Source organism: Triticum urartu, chromosome 7A, assembly GCF_056163025.1.
Source record: "Triticum urartu cultivar PI428250 chromosome 7A, HENAU_Tu73, whole genome shotgun sequence".
Classification (NCBI taxonomy): domain Eukaryota; kingdom Viridiplantae; phylum Streptophyta; class Magnoliopsida; order Poales; family Poaceae; genus Triticum; species Triticum urartu.
In genome coordinates, this window is record NC_141879.1 from 735,325,399 (window position 1) to 735,339,252 (window position 13,854).

Sequence of the window (13,854 nt, forward strand, 5' to 3'; positions counted from 1 at the left end):
TCAACGGAATACTGGAAATATTTATAGCGGTGTATAGGGAAAAATATTGGTATCACACGTGACCAGCAAGGTTCCCTACCCGGGACTCACAGGGGTGAATATTCACACTTTTACACTCTTAAGAGGGGTACTCCGACATCGAGAGTCTCGACCAGAACCACGTGGGTTCTAGAAGAGCAGAGCCCTTCGACCCCCTGAGGCACGACAACTTGACTTACTAGTATGGGTCGTTCCCAAGGATCCATCACCGATACCCTGTTCGGAACAAATGTCGCCCCCAGCGGAGAACTCAGATAGTCCCATACCTGAACCGTGACCGGTACAATATGTTTGCGGTCGTGACACCAATATAGACAATATGTGAATATGGAAATAAGGAGGTCAGTGGTATGATGAAACTTATGTAGTAATCCTCACGTCTCCACGTAAGCCCAAATAATCATGACGATTACTTGCTCACCGGAACATATTTCTCTTCAACAGTACCGTGGCCAACGAACAGAAGACAGTTGCAGAAGAACTCATATATCACGGTACAGTGGCTAGCAAAAGAAATACTAGCAGCAGTATATCTCTAGATCAATGTAACAGTGTGCAAGTCGCAGGACCAAGCACAGCAACGAAATATGAACAGAGGAACTGCTACTTGCCTGACAGCAGTACCCGTCTACCACGCGGTCGCTAGGAACAACACCAGCGAGAGCTCCAACTTCTTCTTTCGGCAGACGACTCTGACTAGTGTGTCAATGGTCCTACGCTACAGCACCTGGTCGCCTTATATACTGGTAACAAGTGAGTAGCTCCTTGTGAACACATTAATCGTCGTCCAGCTGCCGCCGTAACTCCGGCTTGCTCCAAAGGATAAGCTAGTGCCCCTTTGCTTCACCTAATGGCTGGTTCGATGCACCTACTAGCTCATGCATGCATATGTTTCTAACCAGAGCAATGACACGTACATTCTATCTCTCAAGGAAAAGACACGTAGCCATGCAACAAGCCTTCTCATCGCTGCATGCAAAAATATCTACTGCCCTAGACGGTGGTACAGTGTAATCCAAGAGCTAGCTGGCCTGTGAGAAGAAAATACAGCTAACCTTACTGAGCTAGTCGGCAGGCTACATACATGCATTACGGCAACGGTGACTAGATGGATGCATGCAGTGCGTTGAGTACAGACCATGGATGTGGTGCATGCCATGCATTGATGCATGCATGTAAGTGTACGTGGATTGCTCAAGCAAATGCAATACTCCACCATCTTCTAATACAAAGAAAATCTACTAATGATTGGGATGCACCTATTGGTCTTAAGATATTTATCTCCAAAATTACTTATAAATACTAGCATGCCTGAGTTACTAGAAAAATGATAGTTAAGCAAAATTTAATTCTAAATGACAATCGATGCATTTTAATTATCCTTAAGTAACACACGGGTGTTACAACATGAATCTGGTTACAAAAAACGTTTGAAGAAACAAAAAATAGAGGATTTAACTCTGTCTCAAAAAAGGAGATATGGATAAGTTTGTCATAAAAAAACCACAAGTGTCCTCTGATAATCAGTCACTTGATAGAGAGCATGCTCCGGATAATAATGTTGACAATGATCCTAGCCCTAGAGATGTCGAGACAGAGATAGAAAATAATGTTGAGAGTGAAGAAAATTGTGATGACATTGGGGCTAGTAATACTGATATTAACTTGAATACTTCACCTATTGCAGACATTGGTGATTCTAATGAACTTTATGCGGAGTTGATGTTTCTTCAAAGTTTTTAAAGCAGCATGATTGTTTCCCCAATGCATGTATTGCATATAGAGTTCTGTTGACTATCCCTATGACTGTTGCTTCGGCAGAACGGAGCTTTTCTAAATTGAAGCTATTGAAGTCCTATATGCGCACTACCATGACACAACAAAAGGCTCACTCATTTGGCCACAATAGCACTGGAGAGTAATCTATTGGACAAGATTGATTATGAGGATATTATTGAGGATTTTATTACAAAGAACACTAAAAGAATGATGTTGTTTAAGTGAAGACTGAAGACCATACAATCAATAATAAGTACAATTTTTATATTTTCCAGTTGGTATCTAAGATATTATGTTTATGTAGTGTTTTCCTTAGTGAGATAAGGCCCATTTTAGAGTTTCGTACCGGGCCTCCGATTTTGCCCGCTCGGCCCTGAGTGACCTGAAACAGGTTTAAACTTGTTTAAATTTGGAGTATGAAAACTTGTTTAAATTCAGTGTATATTACTCCAGGGCTACTCAGTGTATACTCAAGAGTACTCTAAAAACTTGCTGAAATTCAGTTTAATTAAACAGGACTGTTACTAACGATCTAGGCCACACAATGTTGCTCCTTCAAGAAACTTAAAGTTTAAAAAAGACATCCATATATAGAACAATGCAAATAAGCATGAGTAATTGCAGAGATGAGTAAGCAAGATCACCAGAGTAAGCAAACATGTGTAACACTACAGTATGAGTAATTTCAGACAAACATGTGTAATACTACAGCAAGATCACACATGTTCAGAACACAGGCTGGCGTTGGTAATTCACTCTGGAGTACCTGCAGGTAGAGAAGCAAGAAGAGTGGTGAGTGTACCACCATCGACGCAGCAGGGGAAGATGGAGGCGCGCATGGATGAGCCGCCACAGCCTGAACGAGGAACTGCCGCCAGCACAAGGATGACGACGCCGTGGATGACCCCCAGTGCCTCGAAGACGAGCCCACCACCACGGCGCCCGCCACCTCGCTCCCCTGCCCCTGCTGCTGCTGCATCTTGACCTTGGAGTCGATGCCTGCAATTTGGCTGCCACTGCGACAATGCCATCGACAAAGAGGACTGAACTGCGGCTCGTCCTTGCAGATCTCGGCCGCGACCTGGATAGCGTAGGCGACGGGGATGCAGCATGCTCCACCTTGCAGGCGACGCGGAGCTCCTCCTTTGCATGTGACGCGGATAGCTTGTGTGCCCGCGCTCCTCCTCGACATCAACAAAAAAGCCAACTTTCGCTGGACCTAGGTGGCGTAGGGGGCCTAACCGTCAGATAGTGACAGTGCAAATGAATTGTTTCCGCTACATGAATGGAACAACATTAGAGCCCGTAGTAGGAATGCCTTGATAGCAAAGGAAGAGCTTGAAAACAGAGAACAGAACAAGCATACCTCATTGTCAAAAGGGTCAAGGGCAAGAAGCTCTCCAGCAGTACTTTCAACAGGAGGTTCATGAACAGGTGTTGCAATGATAGCCTGTTCTCCTTGGACATTAGCAGTCACAGGAGCAATGTCTTGTCCAAGGCTGCGGGAGAAGATGATCCAAGGTAATGAGAAACAACAACAATCTAAATAGGAAACAGTGGGTAACTCATAGAAAAGAAGATGCACCTAGCACGAAAGACATTTAGCTCTGGAAAGTCCTCATCAATATACCAACGACATGCGGAGCTGCCACTTAGGCCTTTAACGCCTATGGAAACAGACAAACCATTACAACACACATGATCACAGGATAGAGCAAAGGGATGTAGCACCGGGATACAGACAGCAGAATTACCATGGTATGTTTTTGGCAGTGTCCCTACAAAGATTGCAATCACAGGGCCTGCTTCACTTGTAGCACGAACCTCTTCAGCATTAAACTCGTTTGCACGCTCACCCCAAAGAACAAGGTTTAGTTCATGACCGCTACATTTAGGCAATGGCGAGTGAGTAAAGTGTGAATAGCAAAGCACAAGGGAAACAAATATAAAACAAGAAGAGAACTTACGACTGATCTTGGAGGAGAACAATAGTCCTGGTGTCTGAAGGTTGTGCCTGATGCTGAGAGTGCACAGTTATTATACCTGTCACCGTAGTGATTCGCCTGATCACATCTACAATGAAGAAAATCAAAATGATGTGAGATAACAAAAGGTTAAAGCATGAGAATGTATGCATAGGATCAGTATAGGATGACCAACCAAGGAAATGAGGATTGTTGCCACCTGGCTTTGGGATATTTGCAAAGGATGTGAGGTTGTAGGTGCAGTATGGGTAGTCATCCTCAAAGCCTTGCTGAGGAATGATGTCACTAAACCGAGAGTTTATTGCATCATGTATGGGCTCTTGGCAGCCTTGTAGATTGTCCTTGATGGACAGAGAAATTTCTTCATCAAGTAAACCTTCCCTTCTTCCAGCACATCTTTAAAGCGGGTTGCCATTTCATGAGGAAGCCGGCCATACATGTATGTGGGTGTCTTTCACATAGTGGTTGTATAGGTGCCAAATAACAAGTCAGAACCAGCAGGTGACAGAGATATAGCAGAGATTCCCTTGAGCACTAATTTATCGTATGGGAAGTTATTGACCTTAATGCCATTCAAATATTCAATATGATAGAAAGCATCCTGGCTACGAACCCCATCAGCAGAATTCCCTATGGAATCACAGCTTAGGTATTCTCTTTCAACGGTAGGCACTAAGGAAAACACAAGCTCTCTTTTTTCTGCCACCTCATTTGTAGGTGTTAGAATTGCTCGCTCCCTTAGGTAATCAACATCAGAATACCTAACAGGAAGTTTCATGTATACAGCCGAACAATAGCATCAATTTTACTACCCTTTGTGTGCACCAAATGCTCGTCAGGTATAATTATCCAAGGAATTAACTCCGCCTCGCATGCCACAGCAGCTGTTGTGCCATCACCTATACTTAGTACCCACTGGGCAAAAGCAGCCACCTCAGCCTGCAGCAAAGGATCTGTTATGTGTGTAGTCAGCCGCATGTTAACAGTAAGATGTAGTACCTCTATAGATTTCCACAGAGGTGAGTTGGTGATTGCAGCATTAACAACTTGAGCTCGGGAGCCACCTTTGATAATAGGCAAATCTGCCAAAGGTCACCACCTAGTACAAGCACTTCACCACCAAAAGGAACTTTAGCCAGAGAAGGATCAGTGGCAGGCATTATATCACGAAAGGATCGATGTAACGCCTCAAAGCATTTACGATGTACACTAACACTTCATCCCATATAATAAGAGTAGCTAATTCAATCAAATTGGAGAGCATGGTAGACCTTTTTATATCACAAGTGCCGTTTTCAGGTAAATTGATAGGTATTTTAAATCTAGAATGAGCTGTTCTACCTGCAGGCAAAAGTAAGGCAGCAACTCCTGAGGACGCAACTGATAGGATCACCCTCTTATGACCCCTAAGGTAAGCATCAAGAGCATTCCAAAGGAATGTTTTTCCGGTACCACCATACCCACACACAAAGAAGAACCAGGCTTTTCAGATCTAATTTGTTCAATAATACTCCCTCCGTTCCGAATTACTTGTCGCAGGTATGGATGCATCTATATGTATTTTAGTTCTAAATACATCCATTTCTGCGACAAGTAATTTGGAACAGAGGGAGTAGATGAGTAAGCATGCAATTGGTCCTTCTTTAATCTATTGTACATTACTTTTGCCTGACTATGGACATCAACATCAATGCATCAGCATGCATATCGCCATGCAAAGGAGTATCATCTCGGGCAGATTTTAGGGGCAGGTTATGGTCCAAAATAGAAGATCCATTTCTAGCAAAGATGGCAGCTAATTCAGTGATCAACATATCTTTCAGAGTAACAGGAGGAACAATATATGAAGAATCATTTCCAGCTTTCCGAATTCTATGCTGAACATCGTTACTTAAATACTTGTAATATTTATCAAAGAACGCATTTTCATCGCTCACGCCACAGTGGAGAATCATAGTAACAAAAAGCTGGCGCAATTGATTTCTCATTCCCCATTTCCAAGCCTCATCAAAAGCATTATACCATTCCGTCATCCCCAAGCAAACCCCTGGCTGAACAAGCTTCTCTAAACGTCGAGTACACAATACAATTGTAAGTCCTAACATCTTCATATCACCTTGCACCATTAACAATCATCAGCAACATCCTAAAGTAGTGAAGAATCAACAGGCAGAAACCAACCAATAGAGCGGGAAGGAACCTAACCTTGATGTCCAATGGCACAGAGAACCCAAGAACCAACTAATCAGACAAATCCTACGCAAAAAGGAAGAAGATGTAGCCCATGTTAACACCGGCATTCCATCAAACAGGTGAAGAGCATCTCAACAGAAGAACTCACATTGGCAGAAGAGCAACTACCGGCGGTACAGTAGCAGGGGAGGCAGAGAACCGAAGAAAGGAGAGCAGCACAAACAATGCTGCAAACGGAAAAGGGGAAAAAACAAGAACAGGGAATCAATCAGTGTGTCCATGCAAACGGCAACGCAGCAGCCATCACGTGGAAGAAAATGTGGACGCACACCTAAACCGTACGCAACAGCAGCAGCAGATTACAAAGAGGAGCAGATGGCAGTAGGCGCCCAGGATGATGCTTCGGATGAAAAGTACATAAATTCGCTTCTAGCGTTGATCAATGCTTGTGTTCAGTGGATAGCATGGATAGGAGGTTGATTCGGCATTTAACGTTTACTTGGAGTCATACAAACAAATTGTTTTGCAACACTAACTTGTTGTTTTTGGGATATGAAGGTATGCTCGTGATCGGCTCTACCGCAGATGACGAAGGGTTAGAAGACAAGACCCCCATCACTTGGGGGGTGGAAGGAGCGCGAACACCAGAGTAGGAAGAGCAGGCATCAGCTAGCGTGAAGGAGTCTGTCTGAGTCTCCGGCGGAAATGCCATGGTAGATTTACAGATGTAGTGCAACACTGTTCAGGTCAATGCCCCACGACGAGTAATGATGAGTGAGTGTGTCAGGAACCTGACCTTGGGCAACGCTAGCGACTTTAGTCCCACCTCGGATACGGGAGGAGGCTAGGACCTCCTTATAAGGGAGAGTGCCACCCTCCCTTTAGGCCAGTCTTTTGGGATGTGGGCTCTCCGCTTGTAGTGGAGTGTCCGATGCGCCCCGGAAACGTCCGAATGTATGCCGATGGACCGAGAGCTGGGCCTGAGCTGCTAGCAGTGTGGGTCCCAAGTAAATATGTGTACCATGCTTTCGGCCCTAATTAACCAGTATACCTGCATTTCTAATCTCAAGGTGGCGAGGAGGGTGCTACAGCGGCAGATGTGGGTAGGCCTCTGCAGCTAGCAACAGGTAACTGTCGTCATTGCGAGCATGTATCAGAACATGTGTTGTTGAATCTCGTGTTGACCATTGAATTTGGATCAGTGGTGGCATGAGGTGAATGCTTGACGTCAACTACCAGGGACATGGCTAGGGATCGTGGTCACTGTACTCCAGTAAAGAATGAGTGGGGAAAGAAGTTCCCTCACTCAGTTGGTCAGGTTCTACGACAAAATGATGGCCTGTTCCCAACAGGGCTGCAAATGTACGGCTGGTAAGTGATGTGAGGATAGGTGCATGAAATATATTGATCGTTGCGCTAAGGAAATGTGGACGTTTTTCCAGGAAATAGTTTAGGCACTTCATTCCGTTTGTTGTGGTGGTGTCCGGGCAGTACCTGAAAGATGAACTAGGGCCTGCGGGTGAGGTAACGGTGATCGGCTGGAGGTGCATCCATCGGATTCTGGTTGAGAAGGAATGTAAGATCTCTGCAAATGGCTAGCAAGATGGAGGGGTTTTCGATCCGCGCTTTACAGTAACTGTCTTTTTGAAGGAAAAGTAGATCGTGATAAAATATGTACTGATTCTTCTGAAATTTGGGCATAAACTGCAGGAAGAACTTTGCAACCCTGATGATGAAGTTGACTGGGACCGGCGGCTCGGCGCAAAACCAAGCGAGGGGCAGCCTAAGAACGGCGGCGGCTTGTGGCGATAGGGCCGGCTCAACTTCGGCGGCGGAGGCAGTGACACCGGGCGTCTCGAGGCCGGGCCGTGGCTGGGACGGCTCAAGGCTGTCGGGGCGAAACGAGTCGCAGCGAATCAGGAAGATGATGAACTCTAAGTTGATGGGATACATGACTGACTGGCTAAAGAAGGTAACAATCTTAGATCAATGCAGCTGATTTTGTTGCTATCTCATAAGTAATGTGTGTCATTACCAGTGACTTGGTATGGCATTGCAGTTCATGTCCCGGTGCATACCTTCATGGTGATGGACCCGGAAACACACCAAAGTGATGAGATGGAAAGGAAGCACAACGCCATAGCGAGAAGATTCCAGGTTCGATTCTGCCAATGCTTCAACGACATATTCAGTGGCTAGTTGATTGAGACGAATGGATGGTCTTTTGTGTGTACCTTCATGGGCATGCATGAGCCGTGCAAAAGATGACTGTATCCCTTGCTGCTCAAATAGGCTAAATCTGACATTATACATTTTTTACACTGATAAATGATAATGTGGTCGCAGGGAGGACAGCGCTGTGTCCAACGGTCACTATATCTGTGAGTTTGATGGGTAATACCTACCATTGCCACTCAGTAAGGTTGAACATACTAGCTAAGTGTCGTCTGTTAATTCTTGGAGTGAGGTGCAAACATACGCTGTGATGCTGACCGCTGCTATTTTTAGCTTGTTCAGATACTACTGGATCATCTTCAGAAAAGTATCGCATGCGAGATTGTCATGCTGAGGAGGAACAAGGGAGACGTGCCAAATTTCATGTAGTTTGAGGTCCTGGAGTGAGGCAGTGAAGCGTAGTTCAAAGCAGTTGCAGGGGACCAGATCTTTTGACCCTGCTACGTGTGCGTTAGTTAAGGAAGTGCCCCGGCCTCAAGACTTTTGTGGAGCACCTCTGAATTTGGAATCCCATGTGTGGGTAGTCTAATGTAGATAGTTATTCTACGGCCGGCAGTTCGATCAGTATTTGTTTCGTGCTAGCAATGTGCCTCTTTTGACAGTGCTAGCAGTGTGGGCTGTGTCTGTTATAAACGTAGGGCGCACATAGTTTGTGCGCTGACTGAGGAGTTAGAACAGTGACATGAGTCTGAATGTCACAACCTTTGGGAATGGCATTTTCACAAAGGTTTTAGAACTTACAACAGATCAAATGGCCACACAGAGATCATGGGGATGACATGTCTCCCTAGTCTTGTTCAGTCCTGAGTCAAGTGTTCTTTTGGTTTGAAGAATAGCTAATCACAAATGACTCTGTCCCTTGTATGTTAGGCATTGCAACTTGGCAGAGGGTGAGCCAACAGGGACGAGTGTGGTGATGCATGTCGGTTCAAAATTCGAGCTGGCTGCACACATTCAAATTTTGAACCAGGATGGAGGGAACCCCACCCCGCAGCAGTATATATAGCATTGAAGCAGGGAGAAACAAGATATCAGAGTAAAATGTCAAAGTTGCCGGTAAGAGATGGCACCGATAGCCAGCATGGAAAAAGCACCCGGTAAGAGGTGGCCGCTTATGTGTCGGTTGCTCGATGACAGCTCTGAAAGGCTCGGATGTTGTCAGTGCGAGAAGAGCCGTCGCGCATTAATACGATCCGTCAGGATGGAGACCTCACCTACCAGTCATAAAGGCTGAGGAAGGTTTCAATAATAGCTCAAATACACTGGATATAGAGCCATCTATACAGCACAGAGCCTGATCCCAACAAGCCTGACCCCATTGGAGATGAGCTTGGGCTCAGAAACATATTTTGGAGAAAAGGTAGACTAGCATAGAGAGGAACTGTAAGAAATAAAATATTGAAGAAATGTAGCATACAACCTTAATGCTAAGAAGCACGGATATGGCGATTTGGATGCGCCGACATGCATACAGGGACACGGGATACGGCAGTTTCCAAAAAAAGCCAATCGGGGACACGGCAAGTACATATAAAAATATGCCAATAAAAATATGCCATGTAACATAGAATTAAAGACAAAAACAATAATGAGAAAGAGAACAGAATATTGCACCATTTGTTGTAGTCTGCTGCAAACAAATTTGGTGTTTCCTCCATGGCTACCGGTTGAAGCAGTAGGGGTCTAGGGGATGCAGTAGTAACTTTCTGAACATAAGCCAATCTCACATACCATGTTCCCTAACATCAAGCACCAATTAACAGTTCAACTTCAACACAAGCAGGCAGCAGCAGCATTAGAAAGCAACAAGCAAGCAGCAGCAGCAGCAGCAAGGGCATGGGGAAAAGGGAAAGCAAGCAGCAGCAGCTCAACAAAAAGATCGATTCAAATATATGAAAGAGGTCAAAGTTACCTACTCGAGTGTGGTTGCCATCGGGAGGAGAGGCTGCTGCACTTGGGAGACGGCGGCGGTCGAGTCCAAGCGGCAGCGGCAGAAACTCCATACATTACCGTGTCCGTGCTTTTTAGCTGTAATGTACAGACATAATAAGTTAGTCAGGAAACTGCGGTCTAATATAGTGTAAACAGCAAAACCAAATGAGAAGTGAAATCAGACGTTCAATGAAATAAGTAGCTACATATCCACTTGCAACTGACCTTTTATTTTATTTACCATAGGTTAGTCTATGCAATAAGAAAAATGAAAAGTGTCCTGTTTCGTTCTGTAATTTACTACTTAAACCATAGCTGCTGAGTGTCTCATTGAACTGCATTGCGCAACTGAGGCAGTTTTACTCAAATTTGCGTAAATTTGCTCATCGGTGGTATTCTTTTGTGTCATCAGTCACCACAGAAAACTGGAACCACCTAAAATGCAACCAGAATTGCAAAGGAAATGATGAAGAAGAGGAAGAATCACCTAACGTACTCACCTTGGGCGAAGCACACATTGAGAAGGCCTTCTAAACCACACCACTACTTCCAACAGCATCATGCCACCTCCTAAACCACACCACTGAGTATCCCTAAACCAAAAGGTCAGGTGAAGCAAATGAACAGCTCAGGCTACGAAGAGTTTGATAAACAACTGATGCCACAGAGGCGAATAAAATTGACAAGGATGCAAGATATAAACTAATCTGAGGCGAATAAAATTGTAGAGTCTTGGTATTGTGATCCCTCAACGCACCCCTCATCTACCTGGTCCTGTTAGTATGCTAGCTAGGTCTTGCCTTATGTTGGGCGTCCTGTTCCTCTCCTTTCCTTGTAACACTTGTTACTTGTCTGGTTTTTGGCTCGGTTTTCCTCATAAACGGGGTCAAATTGTTAAGGTTTTCGATCCGGTTTTCCTTATAAACTGGATCACTCTCCTGGCATTATGGCCACTTTGAGCAATATATTCAGGTGGAGGGACTCCTCCCCCGGTGATTCTCAAAAGAAAATAACAATCAGCATTTTCCGCATGTAAAAACATAGCAGTCAGGCAGGTATGGACATGAAGAACAAATATAGTAGTCAGCCCGCAAGCAGCTGAAAATAAATCAATCACAACGGCCTGACCCAAACGATGCTTACCATGGGGATCAGGTAAAAATGCAGATAACGAAGCATGACTCCGCATTTCTACTTGGAAAACATAAAGCGCAATTGAGGAATGATGACAAAAGTTGGAGCATTGACAAATTCGTGTCACAATGCTATATATTGCAAATTCATATCTTTTCACAGATTCTCAAAGCTTGATTCTAGTGGTTCAACTACTGTTCCAGTACATTAACCACTTACTCTTGATTTTCCCAACAAACATAAAACGAAAGTAGAAAAACTGAAGCAGGTTACTGTAACGCCTTGCTGCTGCACAGAAATCTGCAGTAAATTCAGTGGAAAGCTAGGCGAACCGCTGCTCGGTCTGGTTGAATCATGGCCGATAAGGAAGCAACCGAGCAACTCCTACTGTGCTACGGCAACGGGGTAAGCTCATAAGCACGGCGGCGCAGGTCAGATTCATCGTCCAGAGCCAAAGCCACCAAAGGTGAGCTGTGCAGGAGCAGGAGAAAGCAAAGAAGGTATACCCGGGGACAGTGAGGTCGCCAGTGTCGACGCCCTGCTCCGGCTCGCGGAGAAGAAAGGGGTGGGCGGCATACGCTAGGCTCGGCGTCCTCTCGTGCAGTGCGGCGGCGACCCGTGCTCCTCCTGACGAGCGCGGACGAGGTGGGTGGGAGAGGCGGAGCGCAGCAGCGGCACGAGCTCCGCCCGTTGAGCGCGACGACGACCTGCAGCCCTCGAGCGCTGAGCGGAAGGGGAGGCGGAATGCGGTAGCGGCATGCGCCCCTCCTTTTGGGCGCCGATGAGGGAAATGCTTCCTGTTGATCGCGGAGGAAGGAGAGGGAGAGGCCAAGGGCGGCGGCAGAGCGAGCTCGGTGAGTGGAGGCCAGGAGGAGCGGCGGCCGGCGGTGAGATGAAAGGAGCGAGAACATGCGGCGGCTAGGGTTTTTTACCGGTGGAATTTACCGCCGGCCGCTCGGTGAGAGGGTGGGGGTCGGCCTCTCCAGCCAGTCCCCCCGCACACACCGATCAACGGTGGCCAAATGGGCTGGTCCTCCGTGCTGGCCCAGTAGCCCGCAAGCCCGGCCCGTAGTGGGCCTGGCCCGGCATATGTTTATAATCGGGCTGCGCTAGCATGTGGCCTGTTTAGAGGCGTGCTGGCACGACACGAACCGTTTATTTTTTTTAATTTTTATATTTCTACAGCCCAGTAGACTAATTACAGGCCAAAAACAGCCCAATAGGATGGATCCTACCTGGGCCAGCGGGCTAAACATGCCATCGGGCTTGCCTGTTTACTAAGAGGGTCATGCCTGGGCTAGGGACACCTAGGCAAGCGTGCCGGCCCGGCATGACCTGTATAGTTGTGTGCCTACATGGGGCGTGTCGTGCCTGGCCCGCATATCCCAGGTCGGGTCTTGTCGTGTCGTGTCAGCCCATCTGACCAAGTTTGTGCACAATCGTGCAGCAAAAATGCTACACTTACGGAAAGTTGTTACGCGTTGATGGTACGGACCCTTTGCTCGCCAACCCCCCTCATGATTTCCACCGCTGGCCCCCTTCCTCTCTAATCCTCTCCAGCCATATTTTGACACATGAGCACGTAACATCTGTCCTGTAGAAATATGTCAGTAAGTCTACCATTATTGATCATGCAGGGCCAAACAGTGGTCTGGCCATTTGCTTTCTTTTTTTAAACTACCTAAAGGTGTAGGCAAGAGAATGGACTTTGTTCGTGCTCGTATGGTTTGGCAAGAAAGGGATGGAGTGAGAAAGTATCACTTAGTCAAGTGGGTGGACGTATGCCAACCTAGAGACCAGGGGGGTCTGGGGATTACTAATTTGGAGATTAAAAACATCAGCCTCTTATGTAAGTGGTTATGGAGATTAGAGAATGAGGAAGGGGATTGGCAGGAAATGATTAGAGCCAAATATTTGAGTAGGAAAACTCTGGTTCAATGTGAAGCATCTCGGGGTAATTCCCATTTTTGGAATGGGTTGTTGAGTATAAAGGATATCTTCTATTCTTGCTGTCAAAGGGTGGTGGGTGATGGTTGTAAGACGAGATTTTGGAAGGACACATGGCTGGGGAGAAAGCCACTTTGTCAACTTTTCCCCCGCTTGTATAATTTAACTTTCTGTCAACATGTTACTGTTGCTAAAGTCTTTAACCAGGATTTTGATTGTATTAGATTTAGGAGATGTCTTTGTGGAGAAACTCTTAAAATGTGGAATGAATTACTTGATATGTGTAGTCAGGTTACTCTGTCGGAGGAGCCTGACAGAGTTAAATGGCTTTTAACTAAATCTGGATCCTTCTCGATTAAGTCGCTTTATCATTACCTTATAGCTAGAGTTGTTGCTTTTCCTTTTAAACTTCTTTGGAGGATGAGAATACCTCTAAAAGTAAAAGCGTTTATATGGTTAGTGATCAAAGGGAGGATCCTAACCAAGGATAACTTATCTAGACGAGGGTGGAAAGGACCAAATTTCTGTGAGTTTTGTGGCGTTTCTGAGAGCATTGATCATCTATTTTTTTCGTGCTCTTGTGCTAGGTTTTTATGGAATGTGATATGTG

General features: G+C 45.7%; 1 protein-coding gene and 1 long non-coding RNA gene across 2 annotated transcripts; both read right to left on the reverse strand.

Annotated features, from left to right (window-relative positions):
• Nucleotides 1-2,388: 2,388 nt before the first annotated feature.
• Nucleotides 2,389-4,781, reverse strand: LOC147962461 (uncharacterized). Its single transcript, XM_087534199.1, has 7 exons — nucleotides 4,588-4,781; nucleotides 3,979-4,199; nucleotides 3,786-3,891; nucleotides 3,573-3,703; nucleotides 3,404-3,485; nucleotides 3,185-3,317; nucleotides 2,389-3,095 (listed from the first exon to the last, which is right to left on the reverse strand). Exons 1-7 carry the CDS (start codon nucleotides 4,779-4,781, stop codon nucleotides 3,063-3,065), a joined length of 900 nt encoding a protein of 299 aa, XP_087390325.1. The 3' UTR covers nucleotides 2,389-3,062.
• A 1,288-nt stretch (nucleotides 4,782-6,069) lies between these two features.
• LOC147962462 (uncharacterized) lies at nucleotides 6,070-12,270 on the reverse strand. Its single transcript, XR_015610484.1, has 5 exons — nucleotides 11,804-12,270; nucleotides 10,664-10,756; nucleotides 10,148-10,259; nucleotides 9,846-9,970; nucleotides 6,070-6,223 (listed from the first exon to the last, which is right to left on the reverse strand). It is a non-coding gene; the product is annotated as an uncharacterized LOC147962462 (long non-coding RNA).
• Between the last annotated feature and the right edge of the window lie 1,584 nt (nucleotides 12,271-13,854).

What these genes read in the sequence shown, in the direction of transcription:
- LOC147962461 (XM_087534199.1), bottom strand. Translation starts at nt 4,781, where the DNA reads ATGCGGCTGACTACACACATAACAGATCCTTTGCTGCAGGCTGAGGTG. An exon ending in ATTGATGCTATTGTTCGGCT is followed by an intron (nt 4,200 to 4,587) that starts GTATACATGAAA and finishes CCCGCTTTAAAG; the next exon opens with ATGTGCTGGAAGAAGGGAAG. An exon ending in CTAAATGTCTTTCGTGCTAG is followed by an intron (nt 3,318 to 3,403) that starts GTGCATCTTCTT and finishes CTTCTCCCGCAG; the next exon opens with CCTTGGACAAGACATTGCTC.